At 48.6% G+C, this 17,630-nt stretch overlaps 1 protein-coding gene across 1 annotated transcript in view; it reads left to right on the top strand.

The window, feature by feature from the left end:
* NAT10 (N-acetyltransferase 10) overlaps window positions 1–17,630 on the top strand; it is a 39,183-nt gene that overhangs the window by 9,796 nt on the left and 11,757 nt on the right. The window contains exons 6-19 of the mRNA XM_068988416.1: window positions 164–225; window positions 1,627–1,741; window positions 1,838–1,945; window positions 4,749–4,882; window positions 6,861–6,954; window positions 7,073–7,171; window positions 10,671–10,807; window positions 13,223–13,347; window positions 13,780–13,930; window positions 14,213–14,309; window positions 15,190–15,306; window positions 16,169–16,270; window positions 16,376–16,450; window positions 17,004–17,120. Coding sequence (XP_068844517.1) covers window positions 164–225; window positions 1,627–1,741; window positions 1,838–1,945; window positions 4,749–4,882; window positions 6,861–6,954; window positions 7,073–7,171; window positions 10,671–10,807; window positions 13,223–13,347; window positions 13,780–13,930; window positions 14,213–14,309; window positions 15,190–15,306; window positions 16,169–16,270; window positions 16,376–16,450; window positions 17,004–17,120 — 1,533 coding nt within the window. The remainder of the gene's footprint in view (window positions 1–163; window positions 226–1,626; window positions 1,742–1,837; window positions 1,946–4,748; window positions 4,883–6,860; window positions 6,955–7,072; window positions 7,172–10,670; window positions 10,808–13,222; window positions 13,348–13,779; window positions 13,931–14,212; window positions 14,310–15,189; window positions 15,307–16,168; window positions 16,271–16,375; window positions 16,451–17,003; window positions 17,121–17,630) is intronic.

A 17,630-nucleotide genomic window follows, 5' to 3' on the forward strand; every position in this document is an offset into this window, starting at 1 on the left:
CATTCAGCCAGGTTAGCACAGTAGGTTAGGTAGGGGTAGATTTCGATTCTAGCAGCATCGCTGGTGCCTCTTTTATCCCAGGGCTGCTTGCTGAACCTTCTTCACATCTGGACGCTGAGCCTCAGTGCCATTAGCCTCTACTAATGGACGTTGTCTCCTTTAGGATGTGCATTCAAGATACAGGACAGAGGCCCATCAGGATGTGGTGGGAAGATTTAACGAGAGGTCGGTCTGAGCATTTTCCACTTCCTCACCTGTGGGAGCCAGGGGGGTTGGGGGTGGGGGCCGCGTTTTTGTCTTGGACACAGCTGAAAGCCATGCTCTGTCTGAGGGAAGGTGGTGCAGGAGCCCCAGACGGTGAGCTCCCCAGTCACAGTGGTAGTCGCGCAGCTCACTGGAAGCGGTAGAGTGAGTGGAAGGCTGGGGCCTGGATTCTGCCTTGCTTCTGGTCCTCACCAAGTCGCTGTCCACTCTGGCTCTTTGCCTGCGCAGCTGTCAGAGGGGTAATCTATCTGGACCCCTGTTTCCCCAGATGTGTTTCACTGAACACTGCTGTTTAAGAGGGATCTTATAACAAAAGGGTTTTCTGGCCCACTATGTCTAGGAAATGGCTGATATAGTTTTTCCTTTCTGAAGAATCATGTGAGCCTGTTGTAGCCTCTGAAAAGTCTCACAGCACAAGGGACCCCAATTTATTTGACCCAGAGCCCCGTTTAGGGAATACCAGTTAGCAACTTTTGACAGCTTTAAGAAGGAAGGAGCCATGGCCTAGAGCAGTGGTTCTCAACCTGAGCAGTCTTGCCCTTGGAGAGACTTGGCAGTATCTGGAGACACTTGGATAGTCAGGACCTGGCTGGGTGGGGCAGGGAGGGGGGTATTGGAAGGTACAGGCCAATGATGCTGCTGAAAAGGGGCCAAAAAGCACCACCACCACCCCCTAATAAAAATGATCTGGTCCACAGCGTCAGAACTACTGCAGTTTAGGAATTGGCCTGGGGGAATTGTGGGGCCTGGTTTCAGCCCCTCTGAAGCTGCTCAGTAGAAGGTGTGGGTCTGGAAGTCACCCGGTGCTGCCGGATGGGAGTGAAGCCTGAGAAAGTAGTGCGGGAGGCCCTTTTCTTGCAGCTGTGGGACAAGCTTGGATTTTACAGCCAAACACATGTTTTTCTACACGCAGAAATGTTTGTGCACTATAGCTAAAGGGAGCTGTCCTCTCCACCCTTTTCTTTGTTTTTCCCTCCCTGTGGCAGAAGGGTGTCCGTGTGTGTGTGTGTTTGCACCTGTGGTTGGTGAGAATACGTGGGGTGGCTTTGGGGTTCCCAGCTGAAGGAGACACCTAGTGCTAAAGGGTGAACCTGGGAGGATGTGGGAAGGGCCAGGGGACCCGGAGCTGAGGGGCTCTGCACAGAAAGAGCACTCATAATCAGTCTCTCAAGAGAGCTCCCCGTAACAGGTCTGCTCTGCAAAGCATGTTCAGGTGCCTTGTAAGGGAGGCGGGAATCATCCAGCCCTGTTCCACAGATGATGCTCTAGAGACGTGGGCTGGATAATTTTCCTAAAGAAAAGCCCTTCCTTTTCGTGTTGACGTTGCCCCCAGCACCTCACGATGGTGGTTTTGCTCCTCAGGTTTATTCTTTCTCTGGCCTCGTGTAAGAAGTGTCTTGTCATCGATGACCAGCTCAACATCCTGCCCATCTCCTCCCACGCCGCCAGCATTGAGGCCCTGCCTCCCCAGACGCCGGTGAGCCGCCAGGGTCCGGGAATCTGGGGGAGGCTGTGTTTCCTGGGCTGACCCTCCGACGGCCGTGGTGAACCTTCTCCTCCTCCTCGCTGGTAGGATGAGCGTCTCGGTCCCTCTGATGTGGAGCTGAAGGAGCTGAAGGAGAGCTTGCAGGACACCCAGCCTGTGGGTGTGTTGGTGGACTGCTGCAAGACCCTCGACCAGGTGAGCATGTGTTTGGAACACCCCCCAATCCCTGTCTGAACCACACAGAGGGAAAAGACAGCGAGCGGAAAACAACAGAAGCCAAGTTAGAATGAGGCTTGGCTCCTCTGTGGGGCAGGGACCTTTTCTGTTGCTTACACTTGGCCACACAGCATAGCATAGAAGTCTGGGATTACCCCCGCCTCCTCCCCCTTGTTTGTAGCTGTTGTTCAGGAAGCTGAGGTCGGGAGGAGATGGGTTACGTTTAAAGAGAAACCCCTCCAGCACGGGCTGATGGGCCTGCATCCTTTCATTCTCACTGAGTTTTGATGATATAAGGTTTTTGCTTATGCCTTGTTCTTAAGTGAAGAGAGCTGGAGGCACCTAGTACTCAGCCCCGCTCCAGTGTGAGTGCTGAGGAGGGCCCTGTGATGAGGGTACCCAGTCCACCTGGTCTCTGGGAGGCTGGGAGGGAGCTTCCAGGATGCATTTCTGTGCTCCCGCAAGTGACCAGGGCTGGTAAACCTGGCTTCTCCGGTGGTTGTTGGATGGTGATGGGAGCTGAATAGACACAGCCCAGATACCTGCAAGCTGTCAGGTGTGTTCAGAGTTCTGATCCAGCCTGAGCAGACAAGCAGCACAGGCCTGTCAGCACTGGGCTCTTCCCTCATGATGGAAAACAGCTGCACTGACGCCGCTCACTTGGGGCTGAATCCCAACAGGCTGGTTTCCCTTTTCTTTCTGGAAATAGAATCACCAGCTATGCAGTGCTCTCTGCAGCCCAGGCTGCAGGCTCCAGGTTGCTTTTCAGCTACTTCCTGGTACCTTCTTTATCATCAGAGAGGGGGAGTGAGAGAGATGATGGGGAGAGGGCAGAAGTAACCACGACTGGCAGCGCCCCTCCCTGCTCCTGGCGCCCCTGCCCTCCGTGCTGCTCTTCATGTCTCCCCATGGGCACTTTCTACGTTCACGGCTGGGCAGTGACACTTAGGCCCAGGCAGGAGGAAGGGGAGGGCCTTGAGGAAGCTCAAGTCTCTCCAGCTGGAAACACTCAGAGTGGATCCAGGTCCTACTCACCTTAACCTGGCCTTTGCTGAACCCTGTATCATATCCGTTTCTTGTTTGCTCTAGAGAAGTGAAGCACTCTGATAAAATGTACATGGAAAAATCCACGAACATAATAAAAGGGTGTGAAATTTGGACTAAAAAATGAACTCTAAAATAATATTCTAAAATAAATGAAAAACCAGTCCAAAAAAGCAGAGTAATTTACAAACAAAATAGATAGCCAGTAATTATATTGATTTGGAAAAGGTGCCTGCTTTCTCTCATAACTGAAGTAACACAAATTGAAACTGATCCTAAGTTCCCATTTCAGGTTGGTCAAGACTCACAAGTTTAGCAGTACCCAGTGTTGGCAAGTGTGGGGAGAGAGCAGATGAGCCAAGATGGTGGTCATCAGACCCTCTTGTTCCACAGCCTCTCGCTCTCGCCCCACGTTTTGTAAATACATGGTTATGTAACAGCTGAGCTCACTCCCAGCACTGCACATGCGCGTCATGGTGTATCTGCTTGGCCACAGGCCACTTTTGCTCTGTAAACATACATAAGCTTGGAGAACGCAATGGCAACCCACTCCACTACTCTTGCCTGGAAAATCCCATGGGCGGAGGAGCCTGGTAGGCTACAGTCCATGGATTCGCTAAGAGCCGGACACGACTGAGTGACTACAGTTTGACTTTTTATATTCATGCATTGGAGAAGGAAATGGCAAGCCACTCCAGTGTTCTTGCCTGGAGAATCCCAGGGACGGGGGAGCCTGGTGGGCTGCCGTCTATGTGGTCGCACAGAGTCAGACACGACTGACGTGACTTAGCAGCAGCAGCATACATAAGCTCCACCTGAAAAGCCTTTGCCACTCCATTGCGTCTGCATTATGGTTGTCTTATGGCTGTGTCCACTGGGTCAACCATGAGAGGAGAGTGCAGCGGGTCTGCTGCTACGGCTGCTGGGCCAGTCAGAAGAGAATAAACATATCTGCAGTTCCTGTGACTCCTTGAGTTTTCATCCAGCTTCCCTGCTCACACCTTGCCTACCATGGGTTCAGCGCACAGTGTGAACAGAGACAGTTGGCAGGATTATACAGCAAGACAGCAAGGCTGCAGAAAAGAAGGCCTTTCGTACATGGGTGGGGCTTCCATAACTTGGCATGACACCCATTTTAATGCACACGTCCTCTAACTCAGCAGCTCTTCTCCTGGAAATTTATCCTGGAAATAATGCCCACTGCTATATCTGTAAAAATGGTGGCAGGACGCAGTGGTGGCTTCGACCAGAGCAGTGGAGGAAGAGGATAGTGAGGAATGTGGGATTTTCATGTTTTGAAGGACAGGGTTTGTTGATGAATCGGGCATGAGGAGAAAATGGAGGCGATTTTTGGCCTGACCAGTTGGGCACTAGCTGAGCTGGGGAAGATCGTATGTGGAGGAGGACTGGGGAGACATTAGGTGTTGAGCGTGAGACGGGTAGTAGACGTAGAGGGTGCAGTTGGGTGTGTGGAAGAGTCTGGTGTGGGGGAAGAGGTCTGGATGGAGATGTGAACTGGGGGGGTTGTCAGCATCTGGTTGGTGTTCAAAGCCTGGAGACTGAGAGGAGATGATCACAGGAGTAAGAGTCTAGGTGCTGGCCGGTGAGAGCGGCCCCGTCCCCTGCTCCCCCCCAACTCCAGTTTAGCCTCAGCATCAGCCTGGCTTTGTGGTGATGGTAGTACGTGGCTGGACCTCGGCCTTTTTCACAGCTCACCCAATGTGTTCTCTTTCCACAGGCCAAAGCTGTCTTGAAATTCATTGAGGGGATCTCGGAAAAGACCCTGAGGAGTACTGTTGCGCTCACGGCTGCCCGAGGAAGGGGGAAGTCTGCAGCCCTGGGACTGGCTATTGCTGGGGCGGTGGCTTTCGGGTAAGGGGATCCCGGGCTTCAGGCACCCTGAGATCTGTGGGAGCTGTGTGCAGGACAAGGGGTCAAGGGGCTGCTCCCGGTGTAAGCAAGCTCCTGAGTGATTTCTCTAGATCTTGGGCACCTGTCTAGAGAGAGCAGGTGTCCCTGGGGGCTCAGTGGTAAAGAATCCACTTGCCAGCGCAGGAGTAGCGGGTTCAATCCCTGGGTTGGGAAGAGCCCCTGGAGAAGGAAATGACAATCCACTCCAGTGTTCTTAGCCTGGCGGGCTACAGTCCATGGGGTCACAAAAGAGTTGGATACAACTTAGTGATTTGTTCAGTTGTTGTTCAGTCGCTAAGTTGTGTCCAACTCTTTGCGATCCCATGGACTGCAGCATACCAGGCTTCCCTGTCCTTCACAACCTCCCAGAGTTTGCTCACACTCATGTCCATTGGGTTGATGATGGCATCCAACCATCTCATCCTGTCTCCACCCCCTTCTCCTCCTGCCCTCAATCTTTCCCTCAGTCCTTCCCAGCGTCAACTTAGTGACTAAACAGCAACAGCTAGAAAGAGCAATGCTGTTATCCCCAGATCCCAAAGGTACATGTATGTGTGTCCTGGCACACAGATACCAGGGCCTTTGTGATAACTATGTAGAGTTGAACAAACACACAAGAGAAAGTAATGGTGGTAAGGAACTTCAAAGCTCTCAGGAAATGAGCCTGTGTATGACCAGCTTTGCTGACCGAGAAAAATGCAGGTTTGTCATTTTAATGATTTGATCAATAGAAAATCTTGTTTGCATTGAGGAGCTGCCTTTGAGTGTGACATCACTTGCCATTCTTTTGTCCTGGACAGATTTATGTAGCTGCCGGGAGAGCATGTGCTTACAGCTTCGCAGATACAAATAATGGACTGTAGGATTTACCGTGTCCGATATGCGTGATCTTCCTTGGTGCTCCTGAGAGCAACGTTAGTGTTTCACAGATGATAAACCCAGGCTCAGGGAGTTTCAGTGACTCACCCAAGGTCCCCCCAAGTCAGTGCTGGTTGTGCTGGGACTGAACTCAGCTCCCGACTTTGTTACTCTGGCTGCTCTAGTGGTACCACCTGGCCCTCTGCCTTTGGTATTCTTTATACTGAACAAGTATCCCTCAGAGGCTCACTGTGGCCTTTGCCTGCTCACAGTGGAGCACTTTAGCCTCATGATTTGAAAACATCTCAGCATAGCTAGTGATGAGAATGAAACCCTCTCTGGGCTAGGGGTACAGGACTGGGGAGCCGTGTGCCGTCTCTGACACTGAGGGAGCGGTCCCCAGAGCACCTTCTTGTTGTTTAGTCGCTAAGTTGTGTCTGACTCACTAAGTTGTATGCCACCTCATGGACTGCAGCACACCAGGCTCCTCTGTCCTCCCCTGTCTCCTGGAGTTTGCTCAAATTCATGTCCATTGAGTCGGTGATTCTCTCTAACCATCTCATCCTCTGCCGCCCTCTTTTTCCTTTCGCCTTCAATCTTTCCCAACATCAGGGTCTCTTCCAGTGAGTCGGCTCTTCGCATCAGGTGGCCAAAATATTGGAGCTTCAGCATCAGTCCTTCTCATGCGTATTCAGGGTTGATTTCCTTTAGGACTGATGGGTTGGATCTCCTTGCAGTCCAGGGGACTCTCAGGAGTCTTTTCCAGGACCACAGTTTGAAAGCCTTGTGCCCTCAGTAGTGTGCTTTCATGGATGCTGGTAGCTAATTGCTGGGGTGTGCTCCCTTCAAATTGGCAACTTGTTTTCATTAGTTTGGGAGCAAAAATACCCTCAGGTCTGGAGCTGCTTTACTTTTCCTCCTCAAAATGTGTGTCCTTATTTTTTTATCCCCCACCACTGTCTCTTGTTATCACCTGTGTAACAGGGGCAAACAAAAATATTTTCTTTTTTAAATTCTCTTAACATTTCTTCAATTTCCTAATTACTTAAAAGCAAAAAAAAGTCCTCCTTTTGTTCAACAGGTACTCCAATATCTTTGTTACCTCCCCGAGCCCGGATAACCTCCACACTCTGTTTGAATTTGTGTTTAAAGGATTTGATGCTCTGCAGTATCAGGTAGGAAGTTAGGATAAGAGCTTATTTTGATTTCATGCTGAGTATAAATACAGGTGAAGTCTATAGAATGCAAACTTGTTTCTGATGTTTGGTATTGGTTTGGCTCTTTCCCCGTCAGGAGCATCTGGATTACGAGATCATTCAGTCTCTAAATCCTGAATTTAACAAAGCAGTGATTAGAGTGAACGTGTTCCGGGAACACAGGCAGACCATTCAGGTGAGGCTTGTTCCAAATCCTGCCACGTGGGGCCAGCGTCCTGCTGTGTATAAATGTTCTAAGATGTCTCCTTTTATAGCTGTTTTATGTGATGTGTAATTGCGTATCTTTTAGACAGCATTGTTGCTTTATGGTAAACCTGTTCCATATTTTCAGCCTCTTCTAAAGAAAAACATTCAAGCGAACTAACAAATATATGTACGCCAGATTGAAAAGTTGTAGTGTTGTCCCTTGAAAACTGAGTGAGTATGCTAATCAACTAAGAGAAATGGAATCATTTTCTTTGACATCATTTCTAATTCTGCTTAGTTACAGCAGGTTTTGAAACAATGCATCCTATAGCTAGAACAATAACCTTAGCATTTGAAAGAAGAAAAGGTCTTTGTGAGATGTACTCTGAATCTTTGTGGTTTAGCCAGTGGCCTACTTTCCTTTTTAAACAGTGTTTCCCTGAAAGCTCTATAAATCTCCTGTGCTTTGTAAGCCTGAATGGTCTGTACTTGTCCAAAGGCTACAATTTTGTTAAATCATGACAGGCTTGCAGAAGGGATGGGGCCCCATGGGCTCCTAATGGAGTAGGTCTATTGAGTATTTTTTGGAGCTGGGCTGGGGTGGGAAGTGGGCCAGGTAAACGTGGCAGGTTCCACCCTTGACCTTTGTGTATATGTCTGTCAAGGAGGTATACCTTTCATCAAAGATCTAGGCTATAAATAATGTTGAGTGCTCATGCCTTTTCCCTCAAGGACTGTAATTTTTTTTCTTGCTGAGTCTCTAGACTGTTCTTTCTGTAATTTCTTCCTACTTTGGTCTGGTTCTCTCAGCTTCAAGGAGGAAAGGCTAACGTTGGGGTGAGGGGCAGGCTGCAGGCAGTGAGAATACAGAGGTTTGTGGAAACTTAAGAGAAATACACAAACCAAAGAAGGGAAGCCTTTCCCTGAAATGCCTGGCTCAGCCCTCGCTGCTCCTGGGGGTCTGTCTGCAGAGATCCTCTCATATTTACCAGAGTGGTTTTGTCTCCAGGCTGGAGTTGAAGTACAGAAGAGGTGACCTGACTTTATGAGGCTACATTTATGTCCCTTTGAGGCCTCTTCTTGTTGGAAATTGAGATATAGAAGAATATTAGGTCTAAAGTCAGCTCCGCCTCTCCAGGGTCTGCTGCTTTTGTGAGGTGCTTGTTTAGCTCTTCTCTGTAAAAATCCAAGACATGGGGCCCCATTGAGGGCGTGTATCCTACTGTTGGAAATGAGTGGGGTCTCTGCTTCTTTGACCCCTCAACTTCTTGCAAAATAGTTACAAAATCTTACTTGTAATGAAATACTTCAAACTACAGAAAAGCAGAGAGGCCAATGTAACATAATACTGAGGTGCCCCGCACTCAGGCCTAAGAAATGCTGGCATTTTGCTGCTTGCTGTGTTTGTTTCGTATCTTAAAAGCCATTTACATTTTTGTTTTAAAGATCTAAAACCTCAGTGTGGAAGTCCCTCTTGTACCCTTCCCCATCCGTGCCCTTCTGTCACTCCATTTAGATAACTCTGAGATTGTGTATCTCCTTTCAATTCATGTGTTTATATTTCCCTACATAATTATGTATCCATAAATGGTAGCATACCGTACTTGTCCTTTTTCAGCTTGCCTTTTTTTCACTCAACATTTGTTTTCGGGTTTGTCCAGATTGAAGCTTGAGATCTGATTTTTAAGCACTATGTGAGTATATTACAGTTTATATGTGTCTAGAATTGGAATTGTTGGGTTTTAGAATATGCATAGATTTCCATCTTTCTTGGATTTTGCCAAATTCTCCTTTCAAGTGTTTGTGCGGAATTACCTTCACCCCAGCACTTTTTTGAGTTCTTGTTTCCCCATGTCCTCACAAACAGTGGTATTTTACTGCTAATTAAATTTTGTCCTCATGCATAGGAAGTGGGATCTCCTTGTCTTCAGTTCAGTTCAGTTCAGTTGCTCAGTCGTGTCCGACTCTTTGTGACCCCATGAATCGCAGCACGCCAGGTCTCCCTGTCCATCACCATCTCCCGGAGTTCACTCAGACTCACGTCCATTGAGTCCGTGATGCCATCCAACCATCTCATCCTCGGTTGTCCCCTTCTCCTCCTGCCCCCAATCCCTCCCAGCATCAGAGACTTTTCCAATGAGTCAACTCTTCGCATGAGGTGGCCAAAGTACTGGAGCTTCAGCTTTAGCATCGTTCCTTCCAAAGAAATCTCAGGGTTGATCTCCTTCAGAATGGACTGGTTGGATCTCCTTGCAGTCCAAGGGACCCTCAAGAGTCTTCCCCAACACCACAGTTCAAATGCATCAATTCTTTGGCGCTCAGCCTTCTTCACAGTCCCTCTCTCACATCCATACATGACCACTGGAAAAACCAGAGCCTTGACTAGACGGACCTTAGTTGGCAAAGTAATGTCTCTGCTTTTGAATATACTATCTAGGTTGGTCATAACTTTTCTTCCAAGGAGTAAGTGTCTTTTAATTTCATGGCTGCAGTCACCATCTGCAGTGATTTTGGAGCCCCCAAAAATAAAGTCTGACACTGTTTCTACTGTTTCCCCATCTATTTCCCATGAAGTGATGGGACCAGACGCCATGATCTTCGTTTTCTGAATGTTGAGCCTTAAGCCAACTTTTTCACTCTCCTCTTTCACTTTCATCAAGAGGCTTTTTAGCTCCTCTTCACTTTCTGCCATAAGGGTGGTGTCATTGTGCTAATTACTAGTGAGGTTGAATACTGTTGTTGATGTTAATTAGCTCTTCAGGTTTCCTCTCCTATAAAATGCCTCTTTGTGGTCTTTTGCAAACTTGAAAGAAGCAGGAACCCCTGCAGGAACTAAAGAGGTTGTTGATGCGCGTAAGGGAGCCAAGTTCGTGGCGAGTTTGTGACAGGCTAATAATACAAATGTGTGAGCACTAGGAAGACTGTGAGTCTTAGAAGTGTCCCCACCAGTGCAGGAAGAATGGGGCTTAGTAGTGACGGTGTCACAGCAGGGCACACAGTACGTGGCGTGTCGGAGATGCCTGGGAAACCTGAAGTCTTCCGCTTCAGCCATCGCTGGGGCCAAGCTTACCTCTGGCCCATAGGTTAGAGTGAGGCTGGGGAAGCATGAGAAAGAGGGGAGAGAAAGGAAATGGAGGCATCACCTGTCACTTGCCAGGTCCTAGGCAGAGCGTTGGTGCAGACTTACTTAATTTTACCTAATTTACCTAATTTTTTTCTCAAGCAGCCATCAGTATTTCCTCCATTTTCTGGCGAGGGATCTGAGGCTCTGCAAGGAAGGGCCGCACAGTCAGTGGTTGAACTGTTAGGCCCCAGGCGTCTGACTCTAAGCTGTCCCTGCTTTGTCCTAACCAGGGAAGGAAGAATGAGAGAAAGAAGACAGAAGACGGGGGAGAGGGGAAGGAGAGGGCCTTTATGGTGACTCACCAGCGATCGCAGCCATGGTATCAGGCGGCCAAGCTAACAATGTGCATTTTCCCTTCCTGCAGTACGTACATCCAGCAGATGCTGTGAAACTGGGCCAGGCTGAGCTCGTTGTGATTGATGAAGCTGCTGCCATCCCCCTTCCCCTGGTGAAGAGTCTTCTGGGCCCCTACCTTGTTTTCATGGCATCCACCATCAATGGGTGAGCACCGGGGGCAGGACTCGTTCCCCTCTTTACAGGGTGTTGCCAGTTAGGTGGGATTTAGTGAACATGACCTGGGGCTGGGTGGATAGGGCTGATTCCTAAAGTTTGAGTCTTTGGGCCTGCTTCACTCTCTCATCAGCCTTCTCCTTTACCCTTTCATAGTAAACTACAGCTCCCTCTGGTGTGAGCTATAGCCCACCAGAACAGGCAACACCAGACTGAGGAATTTCATTACCCAGTTGATGAATGTCTCCTGTCTAGGTCTGACCAGGTTCTAGGGAGCACATAAATGGCAATGCCAATGTCTTGGGCTTCCTAGGTGCTGCTAGTGGTAAAGAACCTGCCTGCCAGTGCAGGAGATATAAGAGACTTAGGTTCAATCCCTGGGTTGGGAAGATTCCCTGGAGGAGGGCATGGCAACCCACTCTAGTATTCTTGCCTGGAGAATCCCATGGACAGAGGAGCCTGGTGGGCTGCAGTCCATAGGGGCACAAAGAGTCAGACATGACCAAAGCGGCTTAGCACACACAATGCACAATGTCTTATTCCCTAGAATTATGTGAAAATGTAGTATTAAGTAACTGTGTAATTATCATAAGAAAGCAGCTTTTTCAAAATTTTGAAATATTTAGTTGTTTGCTATGGAAAAGTGAGAAAGGGAAGGTAAGCAAAAAGAAATCCAGCGATCTGACTCTCTAGAGATAGCTTGTTAGAATTTTGGTGTACATTTATTTTACTTTTTCATTTTGAATAAGAATATAAACATAGTTTCCATAATGTTTTGCATTTGCTTTTTCATGTAAAAATATGCTGGGAATTCCTTGGTGGTTCAGTGGTTAGGAATCTGAACTTCCTCTGCTGGTGGCCTGGGTTTGATCCCTGGTCAAGGAGCCAAGATCCCACAAACTACGTAGTGTGGCCAGAAAAAAACAAAAAAGAATATACTGTGAAATCTGCCCAGGTCAATGTGTACTTGCCTTCATTGTTGATTTCTATATGGAAGTCACATTTTGAAGAAATAGTTCTATATTTTAGATTTATTATTTGACTGCTTTACTTACACTGAAAATAGTTAAATAAGATGGATTTTACTTTTTCTGGTAACATCTTTATTGAGATATTATTCACCCACTATACAATTTACTCATTACATTCATAGAGTTGTGCAGCCATCACGACAATTTAGAACATTTTCATTTTCCCGGAAAGAATCCCCATACCCTTTAATTATTATCCTCCAATTCCTTCCTTTTCCTCAGTTCGAGGGAATCACTGCTCAGCTTTCTGTATGTATGGATTTGCCTAGTCTGACTCTTGATATAAGTGGAATCTTTGAATATGTGGTCTTTTGTGACTGGCTTCTTTCACTAACCATAATGTTTGCAAGGTTCTTCCATGTAGCTTATATCAGTACTTCATTCCTTTTCTTGGCCAAATAATACTCCGGTATGTGTTTATGCACATCTTGTCTTTCCGTTTGTCTGTTGACGACCATTTATTTCTCTTTCGGCTAGTACAGTGCTGCTGTGAACATTCATGTTTTTGTGTAGACACGTTTTCTGTTCTCTTGCGGGTATACCTAGAAGTCAAACTAGTGGGTCAGATGGTAACTTTCTAACTGAAGAACTGCCAGATTGTTTTCCAAAGCAACAATACCATTTTACATTCCCAGCAGCAGTGTGTAAGGGTTCCATGTCTTTGCTAACATTTATTTGTCCTTTTTGACTATAGCCATCCTAGTGAGCAAGAAATGGTGTCTCAAATGATCTTCATCTGCATGTCCCTGTTAGTTGACTCATGTGGGGCATCCTATCATGTGCTTTTTGGCCATAGTGTATCTTCTTTGGAGAAGTATCTATTCAGGTCCTCTGTTCATTTTTCTAATTGAAAATTAGAAAAATTTTCTAGTTTATGTCTTCTTTCAAGGGAAAGTAGTCCTGAAAAAAATTACTTAGATGGTGGATTTGTTTAATCTTGATTTTTCCAAACTGGAAATGCTCTCAGTTCATCTTTCAACCATGCAACTTCTCGTTACTCGACCATTCATCTTTGTTCCAGTTCCATTATACTAAAGGCTTTGTTCATGTCATCTTTTTGGTCGTTGTTTTTTAGTTCGTAGTACAGCCCTGTGAGCTGTGTACACTAATCCCCTTTTGAGGAGGAGGCTGACAGAAGTTGAGTTCCTGGCCCAGAGGTACTAAACGGACATGCCAGGACTTGAGCCCAGGCCTAGATGGCTCAGCTGAGCCGCCATGCAGCCCAGCTTCCTTCGGGCGTGCACATGCCCTGCTGGAAGTTCAGAGGTGAAGGGCTGTTCTCAGCAAGCAGGAGTCTGGGGTTTCATCAGGTCGATCCCCTCCTGGAGAGGTGATTTGGCACCTCGAGCCTAACTGCCTTTGCTTTTTCTCCTAGCTACGAGGGCACTGGCCGGTCTCTGTCTCTCAAGCTAATTCAGCAGCTCCGCCAACAGAGTGCCCAGAGCCAGGTCAGCACCACCGCTGAGAACAAGACCACGGCGACGGCCAGGCTGGCATCAGGTACCCCTGGAGCTCTGGATGGGCCTGCGGTGCACAGCAAGTCACTTCACACTCTTCCTGGACCCTTCCCCTCGTGACACTATGGGTGATAGCAGACCTTCTGACGATCAGGCAGAGAGGCTGAGTCCCCAGGAGATGAAGCTGCTTTTCTCTGAGGAACAGCAAACTAGTGACCAGACGGGAGGCTGACCTGGGCCTTCTGGTGACTGGATTCCTGTTTGTCACCGTCTCGGGGCATTGGTTGCCTTGACGTAGTGAGACCTTTGGGGATTGGTGTCCAGACAAGTTGAACATCCACCGGAACAATTTAAAACCACTCAGTTTAAATTCTTGAGCCATATTTATGTGGGTACCACGTGACAGAGATAAAGTAGAACATTTGCCTTGATCTCCTGGACAAAATGTATTTAGTCTTGCATGTATTTTGAACAGTGCGAACCCTGCATGAGGTTTCCCTGCAGGAGTCGATCCGATACGCCCCTGGGGACGCCGTGGAGAAGTGGCTGAACGACCTGCTGTGCCTGGATTGCCTCAACATCACTCGGATTGTCTCTGGCTGCCCCTTGCCTGAAGCCTGTGAGCTGTATCCTCCTGGGTCCCGTTCGTCCTGTGAAAGGGAGAGGGGTGATGGGAGAGCTAAACTGAAGGCTCTGGCCCTTTGCCTCATAGGCTGCTGCTCTGGGAAGAGGAGAAGGTGGAATGTTCTCGATTTCCCTTCTCTTCCTTCCCTGATATGTTTCTGCTTAGAACCAGGGCCTGCTCTTCCCAGGCTGAGGGAACCCATGTATCCAGGTTGTCCTTGGAAGTAGCGTGTCTTGTTCGGGGCTCTCTTTGATATGTTTTGGTTGCTTAACCGCAAATCCAGCTACTATGTTAATAGAGATACCCTCTTTTGCTACCATAAGGCCTCCGAGGTTTTCCTCCAACGGCTTATGGCTCTCTACGTGGCTTCTCATTACAAGGTAACTGAAACCAGCCCTCAAATGGACTTGAGCAGTGAATTTCAGCTCTTGGCAGTGCCTTTTTACTTGACTTTTTGCATCTTTTGTTACCCAGTGGCTCAGGTGACCATTCCACTGGGACTAGAATGTCCTGATGTTGGCAGGGGCCAGGGGTTCTACTTCAGGGTTGCATTTCCCATTGTTCAGGCTTGTTTTTTGCTCCAGCTTTGTATATGGACCATGGGATTTCTGCATGTAGCTCCGTGTGTCGTAGCTGGAGAGGGTGGTAAGTTTTGCCCATTTTAAAAGGGGTACTTATATTTCTTGCCAGTTGGCTGAATGGATGGGCTGAGATGACATAGCAGTTGTAATCTGGGGGGTGCTCTGTGACCTGAGACCAGCCTTACACCCCCGGCTATTTTTAGGGATCAGTGAATGAGAATTTAGAATATTTGGAAGTCTTAAAAACTAAAAAGATAACATTGGAAAGGATACTTTGTGTGTGTCTAGGTAGCATTTTTATGAATAATAGCCTGTAATAGAAGGCTGAAGGGTTGGTGTTAGAAGCCCTGAGAGGTTTTCCTAAAATAGCAGCCTCTTATCAGGAGGAGCTTCACTTCCCAGCCGTGAGGTGTGTAGTGCTAACTAAGCAGTTCTCCGCCCCCACTCTGCAGCCTCAGCGCTCCTGGTGAGGTGACAGCAAACACAGGAGGCTCATCCCTCTGAGGCCCTTATGGAGAGTGTCAGCCTGCCCGGCCGAGATGCTGGCACATGCTTTGCTGGGTTTCAGCACTTCACTTGGCTTCGGGGAAGGCAATTCTCTAGTCGTGATTCTGGAGTAGCCACTCGAATAAGGACGGGATGAGGAGTGGTTCTCACTGACCATGTTTGTGCTCCACAGAACTCTCCCAACGACCTTCAGATGCTTTCTGATGCCCCTGCTCACCATCTCTTCTGCCTCCTGCCTCCTGTGCCCCCCACCCAGAATGCCCTTCCAGAAGTGCTTGCTGTCATCCAGGTACAGAAGCTGAGGTGTCCTTGTGGCATCGATTTGGGAACCACTTAGGCAGTCAAGGATTAGTGGCTCAGTAATGGGAGTGCAGAAGCAGAAGCTGTTGATTCCTGAGCTGGAGCCAAGTGACTGGGTGTATCCAGACAGGCAGTTAGGGTGCAAAGGAAACCGCCACCCTAACACACACCCAAAGCTTCACTGTTCACGGATGGCTGCAAGGCAGAACTGGCTTTGCATATTTTGACTTACAGCTCCTGAAACAGAGCTTTGTTTTCCTCTTTATTTCAAAAGCAGTCCAGGTACTTGTAAAATTAAAAGGCAGATTGGAAACATGTTTTTAGTGCCTGGCATGTGTTTATGCATTTCTTTATCGTTTTTCTTATTCACAAACGTGGGATCATAGTATTTGGCAATCTTTTTTTCCAACATGTCAAATATTCATAATTTTCATAATTTTTAAGGGTTAAAATTGTATTTCATTACGTGCACATACCGTGTTTAACTGTGTTTACCCATGAGTCATTGTGAATTTGCACAGTTCTGTACAGAGCCATATGACCCTCCCGAGTCTTAATCGATGAGCTCACGTGTACACCGTGTGTGGAGACCCTCGTCTAGTGTGGTTTTGCTTTCTGGGCCAGGGGGCTGTCAGTATTCTGCCTCCTTAGGTGACGGTGTCAGGATGCCCATGGGACATAGTAATGAAACTTCCCTTAGAAACAGATGAGTTGGTTACAGGGTTAAGTGTGAGCGGGAGTGGGAAACAGCTGGCCTGGTCAGAGCCAGGGCAGGGCGCCGGTGAGGTTCTGTGGGTGGGCGCTCTACCTGGAGCCGCCTCTCTCTCTGCACCATCCTGCTTTCCCCACAGGTGTGCCTTGAGGGGGAGATTTCACGCCAGTCCATCTTGAACAGCCTGTCTCGGGGCAAGAAGGCTTCAGGTGACCTGATTCCATGGACAGTGTCAGAACAGGTGAAGTGCTTTCCCTGGGGTGTCTCGGGGTGGGGGCAAGGGGACGTTGGTGATGTTGGAGGCTGTCCTTTGTTGCTAAGTTACTGGCTTGTGCCTCCCTCACAGTTCCAAGACCCAGACTTTGGCGGTCTCTCAGGTGGAAGGGTGGTTCGCATTGCTGTTCACCCGGACTATCAAGGGGTAACGTGTCCTCATGCCTTCAAAGCTGGCGTGCTATCATTAGTTGCAGGCGTGTTGCTGGCCGTCATTAGGCCAGGTGCCCTCGGTTGTTTAAATAGGAAGCTGGTCAAGGAGTAGCAGACCCAGGTGCTGGGGGCGGTTTGCCCGGGGCTGGGTGGGCAGGCGGGATGGTTGCTCTTCCCTTTGTGAAGACAGAGGGCTGGGGAACCAGATCTTACTGTCATGACTGCCTGTCTTGGAAGTCTCCACTGAGGAGTTAGCTGGAGAGTCATCAGTTTGGCACTGGCTGAGCCGTGGACCAGAAAGTGTGGCCGGCCGGCCTCCCACTCAGGTGGCAGATGGGCGGGCTAGATGGTGCAAGAGTGAGGATCTTGCTACATGAGGTCTTGAGGGTCTCTGCTTTGACCTTGTTGGGGGGTTTCATTGGTTCTCTTTGCCAAGGGCAGGGTGACCCAGAGTGAGGCTTTCTAGAAGTGGTACAGGGGAGCAGAAGTGCTTAGACGCTGAGGACATCTCTGCTCCCCTCGCCCGTTTCTCTCGTGTGTGCTCACAGATGGGCTATGGCAGCCGAGCCCTGCAGCTGCTACAGATGTACTATGAGGGCAGGTTCCCTTGTCTTGAGGAGAAGGTCCTGGAGACATCGCAGGAGATTCACACCGTCAGCAGCGAGGTAAGCGTCTTCTGGCCGGGCTCCCGGTTCCTGGCAGAGACCAGGTTTCTCTCTGGGTCTTCGGGATCGTCATCAAGAGCAGTTTCGTGGTCTGGGCTACACTGGGCCGCAGCAGCTGAGCTCCTCTCTGGTTTTGGAGATGCTTCTCTCTCTCTAGCTAGCACTTAAACCGAGGCCCTCGGATCAGCATCATCAGCCTCATCTGGAGACGTGTTAAGTCTGTCAGTCCCTGAATTGAGGCTTTAGGGTAGGACCCAGCAATCTGGGTCTTAACAAGCTCCCAGGTGATGCTGATGCACCTTTGAGCTTGAAGCCCTAGCTCTGCAGTCTCCTCCCCTCAGTACTGAAGCCAGACCCAGGGAAGCTCTGTCTTTCTGGATATAACACTAGGAACTAGGGCGGCTTTTCACGTGGGTTCCTTTGATTTTTCACAACGTGCCTGTTCTGGAGGTGGGGAGGGCTTATATTTAAGGTCAGGCTCAGAGGTGTGTCACTTCCCAAGACACTGGA

Source organism: Capricornis sumatraensis, chromosome 16, assembly GCF_032405125.1.
Source record: "Capricornis sumatraensis isolate serow.1 chromosome 16, serow.2, whole genome shotgun sequence".
NCBI lineage: Eukaryota > Metazoa > Chordata > Mammalia > Artiodactyla > Bovidae > Capricornis > Capricornis sumatraensis.